Raw genomic sequence first — 21,704 nt, forward strand, 5'->3', positions numbered from 1 at the left:
CACCTGAAACAACTCCAGGTCCTTCTCAGTCCAGACTCACTACCAAACGAGCCTAGATAACAAATCTTACTAGCTAGCAGCTATCTTCCAGTAGTTTAGCCCCATATATTTACTTCCTACAATTTGACACCCTAAAAACTCAGTTCTTTTCCTTTGTCTTGTCACGTCCCTGAAAATGTCTTGTTCTTTTGTTAAGATGCTATATAAGCCCAAGACCTAACCACCTCTTTGAGTTACTCCTCACTGGGTACTCCCATGTGTATGTAAGATGTCCATGTTTATAAAGTTTTGTTTGTTTTTCTCATCTTATTCTGTCTTTCTCAGTCTAAATTATGGGGCCCCAGTCAAGAACCCTATGATTGGTCGAGGAAAAGAATTTTCCTTACATCACCATAGTATGTTTGGTATCTAGCACTGAAAACTATTTGTTGATCAGATGAATGAGTCATTTTACTTTATGTAAGTGAGGTGTTTTATTTGCTACAAATATACTTAACAAACTGTTATTTCTGTTACATAACATTCACAGAGACATGGTTTATGTCTCTCTTCCTCTCTTACACACACAGAGACATATATATTCTGCTTCACTCTTTTTTGAATACAAGTAGTATTTTATCAGGCTTGAGTGATTGTTCAAAAGTTACATGTTTCTGAAAGCAGCACGCGGAAAAGATGATTAGTACACCTTAACATAAAATCAAATGAAATGTCAAAGTGGTCCATATTTAAGCGCCTAAGAAGCATGTCCCACAGGGTTCTCAAAGTCAGCAGCCAGCCTCAGGGCCCGCTCATAGTACTCCAGGGCTTTATTCATTTCTCCTTTCAATTTGTAGCTGAACCCAAGGATGCTCAAGCTTTCTATGTCTACTGCGTTTCTTTGAAGTTTCCTTAAAACCACTCTCTCCAAAGAACTGATACTTCTGTGTCTTACAGATGATGGCTTTTCTATTTTGATTGCTTTTAAATAATAGATAATTGCATCGACTTCAGATTTCCATTTAAATTCTTGAAATTGACCTTGCTGGAAATATATCTCTTGCATTTTTTCTTCTTCAGTTGATTTCATGCAGAACACTTTTTGATAAGTGTCTTCAGCTTTTCTGCTATTGCCTGCAACTGAATACATATCTGCTAGGTGTATATAAGCAATTTCAAATGTTGGCTTTTGTTCCAGAGCAAATTCAAAATGAGATATGGCTAATTTTGTTATTCTGTCAATATTTTCTCTATCCCGTCCTCTAGGCTGCCAGTTTGTAGCTTTGCTTATTTTATAGACTTGTGATCTATAGCAAAGCCCTATCTGGTGATGCACGAGGGCAGAGGAAGGTGTTGCCTGCAAAGCCATTTTTAAGAGCTGAAGAGCTTTATCTAAAGAGCCTTTTTTTCGGTAAAACATGGCCGCATATCGAAAGACATAGGCCTGCGAAGACATGTTGGCCAGTGCTTCTTCAATGTACTTTTCTCCCTCAGCTTCTTGTCCTATATTCTGAAGTTTTATGGCGAGGAGACACTTAATATATGCATCTTCTGGATTTAGCCTGATGGCCCGTTTTAGGGGCTGCACACAAAATGCCTTACAAGAGCGTGATGTTTTGTTAAAGGCATCCAGACGATAGACAACAATTGCATACCCAGTGCTGAATTCAGGGTTCTCAGGGTCCACTTCCAGAGCCTTCTCAAAGCAGGCTTTAGCCCGTTCATAATTCTCTCCTCCACATTTCAGCAAGGCCCATCCTTCTGCACAGTCCATCTCAGGGCATTCCATTGTGTAGCAGGAGGGGCTGGCAAACTTTTTGCAAGTGTTCTCCACCTTGTCCAGGTAAATCTGGGCGTCTGTCAGTCTGTCCATGTGGTAATACAGCCAGGCATAGTTGCCCCAGGTAACCAGCTTTATCGCGTCTGACTGGCGGATGTGCCCTGCCTGCATTAAGTCTTCAGCTTCTTTCAAGCTCTCCAAGGCTTCCTTATTCTGGCCACTCAGGTGTTTCACATAGGCCAGTAGGTTGTGGATTCCCACATTGAAGTTGTTGTCTAGGTACTCAATCTGATCTAAGACCCTGTTTTCTAAATCATGCAGTTCAGTGTCTTCAATGTGCAACTTCCATGTAAAGTGACATCTTAATTGAACAAGTTTGTCCTCAATGAGATTGTCATTTAATTCATCACTGTAAAAAGAGACAATAATTATATGTAGTTTTTCAGGAGCATTTGGAAATAAAGCCAGAACTTTGAGTAGTCAAATATTACCCCCACGTGTTCCTGATTCATTATCATAGAGCACCTCCCAGGGCTCTATGATTGTGTCACTAGGACAGAGAGCAGGTTGACATAAAAACCTTGGGAAAATGCTAATCACATCATGGTTCCGCCATGAAGATTATGAGAAAGCAATCAAAGAGATTAGTTCTTCTCATGTCGAATAATTTCAGCACCATCCTCAATACTGCAAAGCCCTTCACTCCCTGACCTTTCTCAACATTGTAGTGCATCACTAATGCTGTCTGAAGAAATGTAGACAGAGGGTTCACAGAAGGGTATATAGATTCCATACTTATCTTTTCCATATTCCCTACAGATAAACATGGCTTGGTTTTCTGACTTCCCAGGAAGGGTTCTGAGCAAAATATGGTATGAGAACCAAATATGGTTTCATGAATACTTAAACTGGGGTGAAGAATTGTGGTACTACCTGACATCTATGCTTGAGCGAACTTACTCAACCAATTCCTGAGAGATTGAAAAATTGGTAAAACCATCTCTCAATGATGAACTTACTGCACATGCACAGGTCAGAAGTAGGGGGATGAGTGAACAGATGTGCCTATGCAAGGTAAGTAGTAAGTCCCACTTTTGGAATTCAGTGAGCCTGCTGTCAGGTAACCCTGCAGCATAGTTATTACCAGGAGCTCAAAATCTCAACAATTACAGTGAGCTTAGCTACCCATGGGAAAGAGAGAATAATAATGAGTCAGTGGGACAAGAAGTTTTCTTTCCATTCAATCCTCCTCTGAAGTAGGCTGACATTCTATTTCCCTTCCAAGAACATGGGAGGAGAGAAATAAATCTCTCTAATACTTGAAAAGGTCATCCTCACATCCTATGTAGTTATATTACATCTGTGTCTTCAACCAATTACCTTATATTCCATACTCAGCGTATCTTCCACCCATTAGTCCCAAGGAAAGATCCCAGAGGGAACCCTTATGAATTTTTTTATCTCAATGGATAGCAATTTTTATATAAATATTACCATCCTGACTCACAATATATAACTGTAATCTAATCACAAACAGACTATGTAACATTCCCTTTTCAAAACAATGGAAGAGAGAAAAGCCATAAATCCAGGTGAGCAGAGGATTCTCAGGCATACTACTGCCTTTACAAATACAGCTGGCAGCTCAGTATGACCCTCTCATTTCTCCCCAAGTCTTGACTTCAAAACTCCCCATACTGCCAAGCCACCTTCCCCAGGCCTCAGAGGTGATGTCCTGATCAGAGTTAGTTCTTTCTTAAAGTAATACCTGAGTGGTTGACCACTTAAGTGAGGACATGCAGTGACCTTCCTTTTCACCACCTAACTGTGGCCAAGAAATATTTCCCAGTGAAGCACGTGTGTGTCTATGTGGATTTGGCAGCAGTCCCGATTCTGTGGGACTCTGGCTCAGCTGATCAGTTGATTCTATGCTGCACAGTGTGTCTCTGGCCTAAACAGACCCATGAACCACACAGGACAGAGTAGCATTAAGAAGAGAGAAAACAGCCAACAAGTGTGTAAATGTGTCTCTCTGTGTGTTTACAAATAGAAAAGAGCAATGGAAACTAGAGAGGGAAAAATAATTTCTAATAGACAAGGTTCCTACCTGAAGCAATGAAACTTAAGCACTAAACTATGAGTTCAATATCAGGATTCAAGGACCAGCTCTGGTTTGGCTGAAAAGCTGATGAATTTGATTTAATTGAAACTCTATTAGTTGCCTTATCATTTAAGTAGATAGGTTGGCCTTGGATAATAGTTTGCAATCCTGGTTACAAACTAGAAAATTCCATGTGAATCTTTAAATATATACGGAGTGTCTCCAAAAAATGTATACACGATGCCAATGGTTTAAATCTGAAAAGAAAGAAACATCAATTGAGCTATCAGAAAAAAAAAGTAGTGTGTATACATTTTTTGGGGGGACACCCTCTATATGCCTGAGCTATCTTCTAGTTCAATGAACCAGAGTCTCTGGGTGTGAGGCCCAGGCATCAGAATTATCAGTAATTAAAAAAACAAAAACAAAAAAACAGCAGCCCTCAAGGTAATTTTATTGTGTAGTTATGGCTTAAAATCACTGAGCTAGATTTTTGCTGCTCAGAGTGTGGTCTATGCACCAGCAGCAATAGCATCAACTAAAACTTATTAGAAATGCAGAATCTCAGGCCCCTCCATGCCCCTACTATATTAGAGTCTTCATCATGTTCAGGTGATTTGTTGTTATATTAAAGTTTGAGAGGTACTTTCTTAGATGATTCCTAGGCCCTTTTCAGGTTTAAATGCCATGGAAGGTGGACAGGGACTCATTCTATACGTACTTATCTTTCTATAAGGCTCTGAATCAGTAACTTAATTTCTCTGTTCCTGGTGTCCCTGTGTGCACCTGAATAATTCACACAATATGATAAAGGAAAGTAAGTCAAAATGTTTTGACCTCTACACAGAGTGTCTGGTGTTTGCTTTTGAAATTACTCATGCTTGCAAACATGTGCCAATCATCCATAGAGAAAACGCTCAGCCACCAAGAGCTACTGTGCTCTGAAAGTACCAGTAATTTTCACACCATCTCAGGGGTCTTGGTGGCTATCTTTGGCTCACCGTGATTTACATTTCCAACTGACTCCCAGGTATTCCAGTTCTAACTGAATTTTCATGATTACAGATAAGATCCCTTATCTGTAACAGACCATAGGCTGAGGCCATGTTGAAATCCTGAGTGGCCGTGGAGTAACATGTAGGGGGGATTGGCACCCTTAGCCTCCAGCTCAGCCAGGCTCTCTGTATTGGGGTCTAGAGTATCTTCTGGGGGGTGGAGAGGAGTGGCCAATCTCTGTCAGGGCAGGTGATTGCTCTAGAAAAGTGATTCTCAACAGGAGGTGTTTTTTGCCCCCCAGGGGCCCTTTAGCAATGTCTGGAGGCATTTTTGATGGTCACAAGTGGAGATGGGGATGCTAAGGAATTCTAGTGGGCAGAGGCCAGACCTGCTGCTGAACATCCAACAATGCACAAGACAGCCCCCACTACGAAGAATTATCTGGCCCCAAATGGCAATAGTTCCAAGACTGAGAAACACTCATTTGTTCCGAAAGAACTTTCTGCAGTGATGGAAATGTTCTAAATCTGTGCTGTCCAATGTGGTAGCCACCAGCCCAGGTTACTACTGAGTACCTGTAATGAAACTAGCGGGTCTGAAGAATTGATTTTTAGATTTTATTTTAATGAATTTAAATACCTATGGGTGGCTCTAGGAATGAACAGCATAACTTTAGATAAAGGCCTGCACTGTGAGGTGCTTGGCTTGCTCCACCCACCTTGATGGAAACAGCAGATGACTTGGGAGACATCAATTTCTTGAGCGTGCAGCTTTTACATCCTATGCGGTTCATTAAGCAACTGCCCACATTTTCTGGGCACTGTGATCTTTGGCAATATATGGGGAAATACACATATGTATCCCTGCTCAACAGGAGACTAGTAACGCCATTCTCTCTGCCATTTCTTCCAATAAAAACCACTTAAAAGATCTGTGTTCTTGCCAAAACCAGTTTGGCTCAATGGATAGAGCATCGGCCTGCGGACTGAAGGGTCCGGGGTTCTATTCCGGTCAGGGGCACGTACCTTGGTTGCAGGCACATCCCCAGTGGGAGGTGTGCAGGAGGCAGCTGATAGATGTTTCTCTCTCATCGATGTTTCTAACTCTCTATCCATCTCCCTTCCTCTCTGTAAAAATCAATAAAATATATTAATAAATAAATAAATAAATAAATAAATAAATAAATAAAAGATCTGTGTTCTTGTGTCTAAAGACTTCATATTACTCCAGGTAGAACTTGCTTAGAAGTAACAGATGATGGCAGTAGAGAGTGCAGGCAGCCCATTTATTAAAAAGCATGATCTGCAATAGACTGGCGTATTTCAGGGCAGGGGTAAGGGGGGGGAGATTAACCAATGAATTATATGCATATATGCATAGCCCAAGGACAAACAATAGTGCGGGGAAGGCCTGGGAAGGGGACTGGAACAGAGTGGAGGGGATCAATGGGACGAGGGTGTGTGTGTGTGTGTGTGTGGAACGGGACATCTGTAATACTTTCAACAATAAAGATAAATTTTAAGAAAAAACATGATCTGTTGTCCATAGTATTCCCTATGGCTTCTTTAACCTCCCTCCTTCAGCTTTTTCATAAACATTTTGAAGTTTCTTGACAAAGATAACTTCAGCATACCAGTTTTCAGGACTCAGCTCCATGGCCCAGTTCTTAGGGTTGGGCGATAGTTCATTGGAATGCCAACAACCTGGGTTGTTGGGCTTCTCTTCAGAACTTTTTTGAAACACATCTTAACCCTTTCATTGTACTTCCCTCCACATTATTATTCTGCCAATTCTTTCTCACAAGCAATCTCCAGATGCTGGATTTTCAGACTTGCAAACTTATTGCAATACTTTCTGCCTTGGCTATGTAAGTCTGTGCTTCTGAGATCATATCAAGTGATTTAAGAAAAGCAAAATCCAACACCACTCATGATAGAAACTCTCAGAAAACTAGGATCAGAGGGGAACTTCCTCAACTTCATAAAGAACACCTACAAAAAGCCTATAGCTAGCATCAGATTTAGTCACAATTATACTTTTTAAAAAATATATATTTCCTTATTGATTTCAGAGAGGAATGGAGAGGGAGAGAGAGAAACATCAATGATGAGAGAATCATTTATTAGCTGCCTCCTGCCACCCCCAACTGGAGATCGAGCCCACAACCCAGGCATGTGTCCCTGGCTGGCTGGAATCGAACCCGGGACTCTTCAGTCTGCAGGCCGATGCTCTATCCACTGAGCCAAACCAGCCAGGGCATCACAATTATACTTAGCCGAAACCGGTTTGGCTCGGTGGATAGAGCGTCGGCCTGCGGACTCAAGGGTCCCAGGTTCGAGTCCGGTCAAGGGCATGTACCTTGGTTGCGGGCACATCCCCAGTGGGGGGTGTGCAGGAGGCAGCTGATTGATGTTTCTCTCTCATCGATGTTTCTAGCTCTCTATCCCTCTCCCTTCCTCTCTGTAAAAAATCAATAAAATATATTAAAAAAAAAAAAAAAAAAAAAGAAAGCAGATGCTCTTCCTCTAAGGTCAGAAACAAAGCAAGGATGTTCCCTCTCACTAGTCCTATCAATATACTAGAATTCCTGGCTAATGCAATAAGACAAAAGGAAAATGACAAGTATACAAATTGGGATGGAAGAAATAAAGCTGTCTTTGTTGGATGATGACATGATTTGTACACAGAAATTCCCAAGGAGTCAATAAACAAACTTTTGGACCTAATGTGCAACTATCCTATCTAATAAAGAGGGAATATGCTAATTGACCCTCACACAGTCACAAAGATGGCGGCGCCCACAGCCAATAAGGAGGGAATATGCTAATTGACTGTCCCACCCTCAAAGATGGCGGCACCCACAGCCAGTAAGGAGGGAATATGCTAATTGACTGTCCCACCCTCAAATATGGCAGTGCCCACAGCCAATAGGGAGGGAATATGCTAATTGAGTGCCACGCCCTCAAAGATGGCAGGGCCCACAGCCACAAGATGGCGGTGCCCAGTCCCCTCAGCCCTGCTGGGGCAGCAGGCCTGGCCACTCTGCACGCCTGCCTCCCGAGTCCCCCAGTCCCCACAGCCCCCTAGCAGTCCAGGGCCGCCCGAGGCTCAGGTAACCAGGGCTGGCCGAGGCTTGCGCTGTCAGAAGTGGCAGCAACAGAGGTGTGATTGGCCATCTCCTTCCCCTGATCGCTGGTTCGCCTCCTGTCCCTGAGAGCTCCCGGACTATGAGAGGGGACAGGCTGGGCTGAGGGATCCCCCCCTCCAGTGCATGAATTTTCATTCACTGGGCGTCTAGTAGTAAAATAGTAGGTTGCAGGGTTATTATACAAAAGTTATTGACTATCATTTATACCAGCAATGAACAATTAGTATTTGAAATTCAAAACAAAAACCACTTATAGTAGCATCAAACCCCTCCCCCCGCCAAGAAAAAACAAGAATCACTTAGGGATAAATCTAATAACATATGTAAAAGATTTATATGAGAAAAAGTACAGCACGCTGATAGAAGAAATCAAAGAAGAGCTATTTCCATATTAATCGAATGGAAGAGTCAATATGGTTAAGATGCCAGTTTTTCCCAAAATGATTTATAAAATTTAAAAAATCCCAATCAAAATCTCAGCAAATTATTCTGTGGATATCAAGAAACTGATTCTAAAGTTTTTACAGAAAGGCAAAAGACCTAGAATAGCCAACACAATGTTGAAGAAGAACAGTCAGAGATCTGACACTACCCCACTTCAAGACTTACTATTGAGCTATAATAATCAAGACAGTGTGATACTGGCCAAAGAAGAAACAAATGGATCCAGGGAACAGAATAGAGAGACCAGAAATAGGCCCACACAAAATAGACAACTGATTTTTGACAAAGGGACAAAAATAATTCAATGAAGAAAGGATAATCTTTTGTGCTGGAACAACTAAACATCTATATACAAAAACAAAACAAGAATCTAGACACAGCCCTTATACTCTTCATAAAAATTAACTCATAATGGATCATATACCTACATAGAAATGCAAAGGAGATATCATAGGATAAAATCAAAGTTACCTTGGATTTAGCTATAAGATTTTAGATACAATAGCCAAAGCACCATTGATGAAAGCTGGTGATAAGTTGGACTTCATTATTGATGAGTTGGATTCTATTTAAAGTAAAACTTCTGCTTTGTGAAAGACACTGTTAAGAGAATAAAAACACAAGCCACAGGCTGGGAGAAAATATATGCACCACACATATCTGTTAAAGGACTTGTATCCAGAATACACAAATAATTGTTTAAACTGAACAAGAAAACAAAATAAAAACAATGAAAAAATGGGCAAAAGATCTAAATTGACACTGCACCAAAAAAGATAATACAAATGGCAAATAAACATATATTAGTAAAAAGGTGCATGTCCTTTACATGCCCTGGGGGTGTTGCAAATTAAAACAGCAGTGAGATATCACTGCACACCTATTAGAATAGCTAAAATCCATAACACTGACACCACCAAGTACCGATGAGGATGTGGAGCAACAGGAACTCTGATTCATGCAGTTGGGAATACAGAATTGTCCAGCCACTTTGGGAGACAGTGTGGCAGTTTGTTACAAAACTAAACAACATCCCCTTATCAATCCAGCAACCACGTCCCCAGGTATTTACCCAAATGGGGTGAAAACTTATGTTCACACAAAACAGGCACAAGAATATTTGGAGCGGCTTTATTCATAATTAGGGGGCCCAGTGCACGAATTCATGCACCTTGAAAGGAACTGTGGGCTGCGAGGCTGTGGTGGGCACAGGGGCGGGTCTCAGCCCATCCTCCGTGCTCCTGCCCTGCCCCTGCCGCCACAGCCCCGGTCCCCCGTCTGCCAGCAGCCCTGGTCCTGCCACTGTTCCCACACACTGACTGTGTTGGCCCCCCCTTGAACCTGCTGACTGCGTGGAGCGATTGAGGCCAGTGAGTGCAAACGAGGCTGGCACCGTCAGTGGGTGTGAGCAGAGGCTGCTGCCCTAATCACTCCTCAGGAGCAGAGGTGGCAGAGAAGCCCTGAGGGACAATTGGGGCTGACAGCTGCCGCTCACACCCGCTGACAGTGCTGAGGGATCGGGACTAGTGCCGGGTGCCAGCAGCGGGTGCAAATAGGGCCCTTGCCAGCAGCGGGTGTGAGAGGCGGCTGCCAGCCCTAATCGCCCCTCAAGAGCAGAAGGAGGTGGAGAAGCCCTGAGGGGTGACCGGGGCCAGTAGCCACCGCTCATACCTGCTGATGGCGCCAAGAGATCGGGGCCAGTGCTGGGAGCCGGCAGTGGGTGGGAGCGGCAGCTCTGGTGCCGGCAGCAGGTGCGGGTGCCAGCAGCTGGTGCAAGTGCCCGGCAGGGCTGTGGTGCACAGGGGCAAAGGATTTTCAGTAACCACCAGAGGCTTGCCCCAATGACAGCCACTGGCACCCTGCCTTGGTCCGGCGTCCCCACTCACCTGCTCCACTATCCCTCTGTGACCGATGCCCGTCATGTTCCATGCACGCCCCCTGGTGGTCAGTGCACATCATAGCAACTGGTGGTTCGGTTGTTCTGCTGTTTCATCTATTTGCATATTAGGGCTTTATGTATGGATAGATTGCCAAAATTGGAGGCAATCAAGATGTCCTTTAGTAGGTGAAGGGATAAACAAAGGGTGGGGCATCCAGACAATGGACTATTATTCAGCAGTAAAAATATATGAGCTATTAAGCCACAAAAAGATAAGAAGGAACCTTAAATGCATATTGCTAAGTGAAAGAAGCATCTAAGAAGGCTACATACCATATGATTTTTAACTATAAGACATTCTGGAAAAGGCCAAACTATAGAAATGGAAAAAAAGATCAGTGGTTGCCAGGGGGTTAGAGGGAGTGGGGAATGGATGAATAGGTGGAACACAGGGCATTTTTAGGGCAGTGAAACCCTTCTTATGATAGTATCATGGTGCATACATGATGTTATGTACAATACAAAAAAAAAATTAACCCCAATGTGAACTATGGATTTTAGTAATAATATACTAATACTGGTTCATCAGTAGGAACTACAAAACCACAGAATGCATGATGTTAATCTTAGGGGGAACTGTACAGTGGGTGAGGGTGTGGAGCAGGTGGTATATTAGAACTGTACTTTCTGTGCATTTTTTATAAGCCTAAAATTGCACTAAAGATAGTTTATTACGTGGGGAAAAAACGACTGTTGCAATAAGGTTGGTGACTATTGCAACAGGGGAAGGGCAATAGGAGGATGGCTCTGATCATAAGGTCTGCAAATGTCTCAAAGATTAGGCAGAAAAGGCAGAAAAGGGCTTTTGTTTTCTGTGGAGTAAACAAGGCTAGAAAGAGCTGGGTGTGGGCAAGGAGGGTCATGGTTGGCCTGATCCAACAGCTGAGCAGGAAATATTTTCCCTTGACCTCAGTGAGATTTTGAGAGGGACTGTTTGGCATTCCAGTGCATGTTTAATCTGAGGGGTGAGCCAGATTTCGGGGCAGGGGGGGAGGGTGCCAGGGGATGTTTACATGGGGAATTTGTCTTCTGCTTTCAGACTGAGGGGGCGGGCAGGGAGCTCATCCTGTGTCTGCTTTTTCAAATAGGCTCAGGATACAGAGCCTAGTTGCATTGCTGACCAGTGATTCTTTTTTTTAAATATAATTTTTATTGATTTCAGAGAGGGAGAGAGAGAAACATCAATGATGAGAGAGAATCATTGATCAGCTGCCTTCCTGCACGCCCCCTACTGGGGATCGAGCCCACAACCCAGGCATGTGCCCTTGGCCGGAATTGAACCTGGGACCTTTCAGTCCGCAGGCCAACGCTCTATCCATTGACCCAAACCAGCTAGGCCTGACCAGTGAGTGATTCTTGCTGAAGGCTGCTAGGGCCTGACCAGTGATTCTTGCTGAAGGCTGCAAGTTGGGCAAGGACACATAACAGGGAGCATCATGTGTCCTCTTAAACAAACATCTCCTCCCACTCCTGACAGATTGAACTCTTGACCCCTCTCCAGGCTCTCTCAATGTTGTTGACTTGCTCTTTTCAACTTTTCCCAATAGTTGAGGTCTGGGAGGATGGATTGATAGCCCGACTCCATGGCCCTCACCTTTGTCCTAGTATGCACACCTTCGTAAGGTGCATAGTCTGATTGTAAATGCAAGTGACCCTAGAAAACAGTCCCTCTTTTGTAGGCTCACCATGTACATGATCAGGATGGAGAGGTAAGGAGTGATGTAAACCCATTTTTATTTATTTATTTTTTTAATTCAGGACTTTGACTCATTTGTAAATACAATGCTTCTTTCTGGTTAAGTTGCATAAAATGTTTTCCTGTGAAAACACTTTTGTCCCTCTTGCAAATAGCCTGTCAAAGTTGAAAGGTCTGGGTGAAAGAGAGTAGGGGATAATTGAAAAAACGTTGATTGTTGAATGAGGCCCTTTGATTTGTAACAAGAAAAAGAAAAATTCAGCATTTAGGGAGGGACAGGGGAAGGGATGGGCATTAATGATCTTTGTTTTTCAGAATTATTCCTGGAAGCTTTCCTTCCTTTCCGAAGGAAATCTGACCTTTCCAACTTACTAGTATGCTAGTGCTTGAATTCAGACTGCTGAGCCAATGAACATGGAGGACAGCAATGGGGTGGCCGGCTGGGGGCCAGCTCCTGAACATTCCACCCAGAAAACCTTAGATGTCATCTTTACTCATGAGGCAAATGAACTGGTATCAGGGATGAGCAAATGTTTGGAACTGTCAGGCAGTCCCTCTAAAACCAAGGACTCGACTGATTTTTTTAGACTACTGACTGACACCTCAGGACGGTCAGCCCTACAGTGGAATGCCACACCTGGAGAGCCTAGTAACCTGTACTGCCTGACTGAGGTATGTCCTGCTTGGGATAACTAAACAATCGTAAATTCTATTTTCAGGGCACCACGTGTGTCTTCTGAGATTGTACTTCTTAGGTGTGTATCTGATGATCATGGAAGGCAGCCACGTCAGTTTATTGGTCAGGGTTGTGCTGTGCCACCAGGTAAAAGGGATAGAAAAGAAACTCAAGAAGGAAGTGACCTGACAAAAAACAGACCTTATTAATTAGTAGGATGACTGAATTCAGGATCCCTAAAGGGCATAACTGAGGCCACTACTATTAAGGTCTCACCTGTCATGTGGGATCCTAGTGATAACACTTGGACGGCAAAGACACCTTGGCTAAGGACCAAGGGGATGGACTATGCAGATAAGCATTAGGCCAGAGACCACTGATACAGAATTTTTGGACTGGAACCCAGATTCTTTGTCCGCCGGAATCAAGAATGAATCCACGGACAGAAAGTATAGCAAAGGTGGTGATTTATTGAAGAAGTACAGACTCCCACGTGGAGAGAGGAAAGAGTCCCATAGAACTGACTCCCACATGGGGAGGGGAAAAGGGTCCCACTGAGTCCCTCTTCCCACAGCTTATAAAGGCTGCAAATCCCAGTGCCTAGATATCCCCTCTGATTGGTCACTATTCCCCTTTGCAATGTGAGGTTCTCCCTCCTCCTTCCCTGGGCTTTCTTCTTTTCCATCTGAATGAAGGGCTTCCTTCTCTTTATTTTGTAAATATAGGCCTTTCCTGCCTACTTCCAGTTCCCTTGTCTTATGGAGATGTGACTGCACCTGGCTTTTGTGTTATGGAAATGTACCTTCTCCCAGTCTGCAGCCCCAAGCTTTTACCATGGACCCCAATTCTAAAAAATCCCTAAGCCTGCCTATGTGTCCCCCTAAAATCCCTGCTTCACCGTGACCTTAACCTTAGAAAGGCCTGCTTGCAAGGCTGGCCCTTAGTTGGCATCTGGGAACTTGGATTTTTGGAGTGTTCTCACCATTCCCTAACCGAGAAGCATGGTTATTGTTTGTGCAAATGATGTGGTTAACGCTGACATCTGCTTTCCTTCTGGGAGTCTGTCATGTGCTAAGCAGAGGGTCCTTATGTAACTAGTCTCCAAATGAAACCATTGGCCATGGAGTCTTTAACGAGCTCACAAGAGTTGTCACAATTTGATGTTGGAGGAATCAAGCAGGTGCTATATGATCCTATGGGGGAAGACTGGGAAACACGTGCCTCATTTCATTACTCTTAGACCCATGCACCTTTTCCCTGTGCTGATTCTGCTCCGTATCTTTTTGTTGTCATAAATCTTAGCCGTGAATATGATTGTGTTGAAGTCTATGAATCCTTCTAGTGAAAACCGCCAGACCCATGAACTGTCTTGGGGATTTCTGTTGCCGACTTCTCAGACTTCGCACTGGAAAAACAATGTTGCAGTGATTAGGAAATGCTATCGCCATCTGGTGGAGCAAAGGAAAGACAGGTAAAGACTGGCCAAGTGTGGATCTCTCTTAACGTACCCAATTTCTTGTGAGGATTCCCCTTGTAACACTCTCCTTTCACAAATGGCATGCTCTTAGGTTCCCAAACCATGGGAACACGGGCTAGGGACACAGCATCGATACTTAGGCATACCTGGGATAAGAGTCTATCTCCTGGTGGATCCCAGTTGCAGGTTAAGTTTCCACATAATTTAGCAGGGGGAAAGGAGCAGGGACATCAACACTCCTCTGTTTATTATCTCAAATTGGAGTCCGTGTTTCTCCATAACCATGGTGAGTGTGAGTGTGTGTGTGCACGCCTGTGTGTGTGTGTAAGGTGGGGGCGGGGTGGGGGGAAGACTGTGAACTGGTATTTAGCAGGGAAGCAATTGCCAAGGTATTCGTGTGTGCACAGCAACCCTGGTTACAGCAGCAGCTGCTAACTGGGCACTGGGCTTGGGTTTGGCTCCTGAGCTGCAGTGAGAGTCTGTTCCCATAGCCCTAGGATGGGCTGGCTATGGGGTAAGAGTGTTAGTTCCATGGAGGAGCTAAAATGGACATGTTGAGAATAGGGTGCCACAGCTGTAGTAAGTACCCACCATCCCTAACAAGAGAAACTTGGAGAATTAATATTACTCGTAGTCACACATGCAAACCACACAGTTCTATCCTGAGTAGAAATTTCAACATTTATTGTAGCATTACTAGCAACAATACATTTTTACTAGAGTATCACTATCAAAAATACATATGTATACATGGCTGAGGTCACGCGCAACATGGAAGGAATATTGCAGGGTTAGTCAAAAGTTAGTCTTCTAGGAGGCCCAGAAGGTTAAACAGTAATGGGGTGAGGAGGTGAGATTCTATTGGTAGGCAGTCTACCAGCTATGACCCTTGGCAAGCAGGGCAGAAATAGGGGATTTCTGGTGACATGAGCGCAAACTGAGATAATCACATCTCCCAGGGCTGAACTACTGTTCCTGGGAGTCATACCTTACAAGAAAATTGGGTGTGGCTGGTATGGAACAAGGGAGACAGACATGAGAAAACAACTCTCTAACAATGTACCTGAAAGCCATAAACAAGACCACCTCACTCATCAAGCTCAGATTAGGGAACTCCTGCCTTCCCACCCTTCTCCTCCTTACAACCACCATTCCTGGCTTCCCGCTCTGTTCCTTTCACTCCTCTGTGTCAGCTAAGGGATCAGAGAGCTTGCTGAGAGTGGAGCTGCCTGCGCCCTGGCCCACTTCTTTTCCTTCTTCAAGCTCCTCTGCTGGCAGGAAAAAGCTGCTTATGCCAGAAGGGCTGTTCCTCAGCAGGTGGCCCAGTTCCTTCTCAAAACATTCCGCTGCTCGCAGCAGATCTCCATTCAGCCTGTGAGTTAATCCTTGGAGATACCAAGAATTCCGTGGAAGCTGCCTTTCAGCTCCATTCGCAGATTTTGTGCTTAAATGATGCTGGACAGGAGTGTCTCCTGATTTCCCATTTTGCTCCTGAAAGTTGGAATAGCCCTGATGCAGTTGTTTTCTCTCCACCTTATTGAAAGCTGTCTGATAACATTCTTCTAATTCCAGCTCAGTGAGATCGGAGTATACATACAGAGGATTCAGTCCCTTCTCAATAGCTTTATTCGAATAGTCCATAGCAGATTTCCGTAGTTCTTCCATCTTCTCTCTATTCCCACCAGCTTCAGAGTCCTCTGTGCTCTGAATTTGTTTCTCTTTTGCCCGATAGCAGAATGCAATCTGGCGATAGATGTACGCATTGTTGGGCAAGGATTCCAACGCCTTTAGAAACAGTTCAATTGCTTTGTCTAGATCACCTTTCCTTTGGTAAAATTTGGCTGCACTGCGGAGGACATCTGTTTGGCCAGGAGCTTTCTCCAAGGCCTCGTCTATCAACAGCTCCCCTTCAGCTTCTTTTTTTATATTTTGCAATTTCAGGCCTAAGAGAACTTTGATATACTGATTGTCGGGGTTGAGCTCAATGGCCTGCTTCAGGACACTGACACAGAACTGCTTCGGTGGCTTATCATCCAGACGGTACATCGCGATTGCCAGCCCGGTGGAGAATTCTGGGTTGTTGGGTTTCTCTTCCAGAGCCTTCTCAAAATACACCTTCACCCTTTCATTTCGCTTTGCTCCGCACTGTAGCAGGGTCCACCCTTCCTCAGAGTCAAGCTCAGGACACTCAATACTGTAAGGATTTGAAAACTTCTCACACACTTGTTTCACTTTGTCTATGTAGACTTGAGCTTCTGAGAGTCTGTCCATGTGATAGTAGACCCAAGCGTAGTTGCCCCAGGTGACCAGACTTCGGATTTCTGCTTGGTCAGGGTGCTGTTGCTGGATTAACTCTTCAGCTTGCCGCAAGCATTCCAGTGCCTCCTCGTTCTGACCATTTAGGTGTTTTATGTAGGCCAAGAAGTTGTACATTGTAGCTTTGAACTCAGTGTTTAAAAATTCAATCTGGTTACACACTCTATCTTCTAGATCATGGAAGACACTTTCTTCCTTAAGTAATTTCCACGTGAAATGGCATTTCAGCTGTGGAAGGATTTTCTCCAGAGAGTTCTTGTTGACCTCACTGTGGAGAAAATAAACATGGTCACTCTGAAGTGTACCTGCCACGCATCACACCGTGTGATGCAATCACAGGATAGCTGTGTGTGTCAACTTGACTGGGCCATGGGGTGCCCAGACTTTTCGCTGAACATCAGTTCTGGGCGTATCTGTGTTTTCAAAAGAGCCTAGAATTTGCCTCACTGGACTGAGTATAGTAAATTGCCCTCCACAATATCCAATCTATTGTGGGCCTGAGGGGGGTGGGGGCAGAGGAAGGGTGAATTTGCCCTATCTGGTTGAACTGGAACATCCCCTCAGGCTGGGACTTATCCCACTGGCTTTTCTGTGTCTGCAGCTTGCATCATGGCATGTCTCAGCCTCCATAATCATGTGAGCCAATTCCTCATAATAAATCTCTCTCTCTCTCTCTAGCTTATTTACATATATATGTACAGGGTGGGGCAAAAGTAGGTTTACAGTTGTTCCTATGGAAAATAATACAATAACTGATAAATAATAATGTAAGAATAAACCATGTTTCGCATACTCACTGTCAACCTACTTTTGCCCCACTCTGTATACACATATATATGTATGTATGTATACCAGCATAGATGAGAATCTTTATTTAAAAAAAAAAAATAAGAGCCGTACTTTAAAAGGCAGGTAAAAAAAACGAATGTTTACAAATTAGGTAGCAGTAATACAAAAGAGGGTTAAAATTCTCAAAGAGGAAAAGCAAAACATCCAATTGTATAAAGCCTCTTCCCTTGCAAGAAATGGGCATAAAGATGAAGATCCAGTTTGGTTTCTCAGCTGAAAATGTACAAAATAACTTAGAAATAACTTGAGGTCAAACGCTGCAAGCCCATTACTTGTACCTGCCTGCTTTTGATCTAAGGAAAGTTGATGACCACAGTGCAAGGCAGAGCTGATGGTACAACAGCCAAGAGTTCTCTGTCCTCCATTCACCTTCAAGTGCAAGCCAAAGAAAGACAAGCCTTCAGTGAAGTCTGGTTCTGGCTGACTGAATGTCCTCTATTGTGGTGCTCAAAATACTTTACTTCTTGGCCAGCAAAACATGGAAGAGCCTGGAGCAACCTTTAGCAAATACTTGCTTCCTCTTCCCAGCTTTTGTGGGTTGGGCTTGACATCAACCTACAGCATATCTATGTGTCTCTTATGGGTTCTGTTTTTCTGGAGAACTCTGACTCTACACACCCCTAAGTATTCCCAGACAGAAGAGCAGGTACTTTCCTCTTGCTTCCTGGACTCACCTTTCTGTAGCTATGGTCTGTGTAAAAACCCGCAAAGCATATCCCTTCCACTACGTGAAAACACATGCAGGAGGTGGGGTAAGGTGGATGAGACGCGAAACCTATGGTGAGAGGAAGTGGGATCTCTCTTGTGCTGCTCAGTCACTAAGTCAGGGCTCAGTCCTCACACACTCTGAGGAGTGAGTTTTATTTAGCCACCCAATGAATGACTTTCTGCAGGGCTACCTTTTGTGTCACTTTGTGAGCTTCGGGGAGTACTAAGAAAAATAAAGGTTATCTTGGCTGTCTCTGCCCCTAGGAGCTCACAGTCAGGTTAGAAGGAGCCATGAAAAGAATGAAAACCCGGGGAATGTTTGCCACCATGCTGTGTGATTTAGTCTTTTCCCTTCTTCTCCACCACTTCCCTACAGTCACACAGGTCCCATGAAAGCTGGGTTTCTAGTCTGATTGAAGCCGTCTCCCCGACAGCCCAGATCCCAGAGAGAATGAATATAAGTACATGAAATACTCTGCTTTTTTCAACCTTCAAATTTTCATTATATATTTGTTAACTGACATGTTTACATGTTCCTATGTAATTCACACTTAGGATACAATTAACATATTTAACTGAGTAGATGCAAATAAAACATTTGAAGATAATTCTGATTTAATTAAAATACTATTGCCTTTCTAAAAACCAATGCTCCATTTGCCAAGCTTTCCTCACTTATTAATTTCTATCATGTGTGTTTGAAAGTTGCTCTAAATACTCATGTATAAAATTCAGTAAGTTACTGAACAATAATTAAATCAGACATTTGAAGGGAGGACAAGCAAGCAGGTGGAATGATGGCTGCAGTAACCTGACAAAAAGAATGTCTCCATTCAGGTGAAACATGGGGAGTTGAATGCGCCCTTCCTCCCCGGAGACTATGTATCTAGTAGAAAACATTGGGGAGGGGGAGTCCCTCTGGTCCAAGAAGAGATTTCTCATGGCCTCCAATGGCAGCCTTGAGGTTTTGCTGACCAAAGCAGATAAAAGCAGCACTGCAACTCCTTAGGAAACACCCAGAATCAACCCATTTACAGTCAGTCTTTTCTCCTTCTCCTGCTCCCCTATCTGGATGGTGACAGCCAGCCTGCTGGAGCGGCCCACAGACCCCAGCGAAGACGCCTCATCTCCTTCCACGGCCTGGTGAAAGCCATTACTAGACTAGACTCTTGAAATTTCCCGAAAGAGGCCCTGTTTAAATGGCAAGAGTTTCCAGAGAAACCTCCGGCAGTTTGTACAGGGACTGATTCTGTGAAGGGACAGGCAGAACTCATGGCCAGTTATTTGGTCAGAATAGGCACAACCCAAGGAGCCCATCTCTTCAAAAAGTGAGCCAGCGAACTCTCCAGAGCAGGGCTTCTCACACTTTCACATGCACATGGACCACATCACCTGAGGACCTGGTTGAAATGCACTTCTGAGTTCAGCAGGTCCAGGGTGCTGCCTTTATAACCACCTCTCAGGGGGTGTTGGATTCAGACCACACAGTGAGTAGCAAGGGCCCAATTACTTTTTGGAAGTGATTTCCAATCACCAGTTTCTCAGCCCTAAAAGAGCCCTTAAACAGGCAAGCCTTGCTTTATAGCAACACCCTTCCCACACCCCCACTGGCCACCCGCTTTGGGCTTCCTCCAATCCATTTACACACCTACTCGGCAGGGAGCATTGAGAGTGTCTGGGAAGTACCTGTGGTCCTCTTGAAATATGTATTCTGGCCGAAACTGGTTTGGCTCAGTGGATAGAGCGTCGGCCTGCGGACTGAAAGGTCCCGGGTTCGATGCCGGTCAAGGGCATGTACCTTGGTTGCGGGCACATCCCCAGTGGGAGGTGTGCAGGAGGCAGCTGATCGATGTTTCTCTCTCATCGATGTTTCTAACTCTCTATCCCTCTCCCTTCCTCTCTGTGAAATATCAATAAAATATGTTTTTTTTTTAAAAAAGAAATATGTATTCTGTCCCTCCTCCCCAGGCTTTAAGTCTGATTAGGAATTCAGAATGCAGGGTCCAGGGATTTGCATTCTAATAGAGCACTCTGCTTTATTACACTCGCCAGCTGCAACACAGCTTGAAACGGCAATACTCTCTCCCTGCTCACAGGGGAGGTCTGGCAGGTTTCTAAGGAAACACATTCCTCAATTCTGAAAGAGCCAATTGTAAGATAGAAGCGACCTCACTCTAGATTGTAGTTGTGCAGTGCTGAGTAGGTCATTAGCACATTTGCTGAGAAGCAAGCATACTTTAAAAATCACCACCACCGCCCTGAGGGGTTTGGCTCAGTGGATAGAGCGTTGGCCTGCGGACTGAAGGGTTCCAGGTTCCATTCCGGTCAAGGGCATGTACCTTGGTTGCGGGCACATCCCCAGTAAGGGGTGTGCAGGAGGCAGCTGATCGATGTTTCTCTCTCATGGGTGTTTCTAACTCTCTATCCCCCTCTCTTCCTCTCTGTAAAAAAAAATCAATAAAATATATTTAAATAAATAAAATTCACCACCACGGAGCTCACAAACGGCTGGTTTAGTCTGACAAAATCTAAAACACAAAAGAGGGACCAGGAAGGACCTCCGTTGTCCCTCCCCATTGCCCAGATTTTGCCTGGAAGGCGCGGAGCTGGTTATGCCTCGGGGCTCTCTCAAGTCCTTGCCCTGTTGCTAGCCGCTAGCGCTCCTGCCAGCACCCCACTGTGTCCTTAGACTGCCTGACTCAGTAAACAGACAGAGCCACAGAAATAAAAAGGCATGAATTGGTCAGAGAGGTTCATGATCAAGCTAAGAGCAACGCATCTTTAATCTGTAAGCACACACCGAATCAGGAGGATTCTGGGAGTTGCACGCCAGAACTAGATTGGTGAGAAACGCTCCACTTGCTAGCAGAGAAGCCAGGCATCCTTACCTCATGATGGCGATGTCCCTGGAATTCTGAGAAGCTGGGGTCCAGGCTGATGTGATGTTCTGCTTGTGGATCGCAAGCAACAGCTGATGAGGTTTCCCAGCACCGGCTCTGGCCCTGAGGTCTGTGCTTTTATGGAGAGGAAATGGAAACTGAAACTGATGCGATGCCCTCAGGATTCCTGGTGAGGAGAAATGAAACTAAGGTCTGAGCGCTGAGCTCACTCTCGCCGGGGAATATTGTTCTACTCAGGTTCTGAAACTGTGTTTGAGCGATTGGAAAAGACACTAGAGATGGCTTGCAGGTTCCATGCCCTCCTCCCAGGAACCTGATCCAACCTGGGGGTGGGCTGGGGCTCGGGAATCTGCATTTTTACACGCTCCCTGGATTTACTGTTGCAGGAGTGAAACCCAGGGTCCTTATGACTTTGATTAAACTTTAAATCCTAATTCTAGAAATCATCTCTCTCTTTATAGATACACCCCTCAGAAATGAGCCTGTCCCCCAGGTAATCCCCCGACGTAGCAGAAGACAGGAGCCCAAATCTGACTAATGATCACAGTGTGGGGACCTCTGGCATCTTGACCTTAGTTATGTTTCAGCTCCTGAACCCTAAGATGGAATGGCCCTCTGGCTACTTTCCCAGGAGACCAGACAGAGGGATGCCAGCAAGAATCTCAGAGCTGTCCTCAAGACCTGAAGAAATGACT

The 21,704-nt window shown here is 44.4% G+C and overlaps 3 protein-coding genes across 3 annotated transcripts in view; all 3 read right to left on the reverse strand.

Moving 5' to 3' along the window:
- The window catches only part of LOC308257908 (interferon-induced protein with tetratricopeptide repeats 1-like), a 41,132-nt gene extending 20,034 nt beyond the window's left edge, over positions 1-21,098 (reverse strand). Inside the window, exon 1 of the mRNA XM_080688052.1 lies at positions 20,998-21,098. Within this exon, the coding sequence (XP_080544178.1) occupies positions 20,998-21,002 (5 nt within the window). The 5' untranslated portion in view covers positions 21,003-21,098. The remainder of the gene's footprint in view (positions 1-20,997) is intronic.
- Positions 457-21,257, reverse strand: LOC308257907 (interferon-induced protein with tetratricopeptide repeats 1-like). Its single transcript, XM_080688051.1, has 2 exons — positions 20,998-21,257; positions 457-2,168 (listed from the first exon to the last, which is right to left on the reverse strand). The coding sequence occupies exons 1-2, from the start codon at positions 21,000-21,002 to the stop codon at positions 737-739; spliced, it is 1,437 nt and encodes a 478-aa protein (XP_080544177.1). The 5' UTR covers positions 21,003-21,257; the 3' UTR covers positions 457-736.
- On the reverse strand, positions 14,897-21,225 carry IFIT3 (interferon induced protein with tetratricopeptide repeats 3). Its single transcript, XM_080688054.1, has 2 exons — positions 20,998-21,225; positions 14,897-16,820 (listed from the first exon to the last, which is right to left on the reverse strand). Exons 1-2 carry the CDS (start codon positions 21,000-21,002, stop codon positions 15,413-15,415), a joined length of 1,413 nt encoding a protein of 470 aa, XP_080544180.1. The 5' UTR covers positions 21,003-21,225; the 3' UTR covers positions 14,897-15,412.
- Positions 21,258-21,704: the final 447 nt, after the last annotated feature.

The sequence above is a fragment of the Plecotus auritus genome (assembly GCF_963455305.1).
Source record: "Plecotus auritus genome assembly, chromosome: 9".
Classification (NCBI taxonomy): Eukaryota; Metazoa; Chordata; class Mammalia; order Chiroptera; family Vespertilionidae; genus Plecotus; species Plecotus auritus.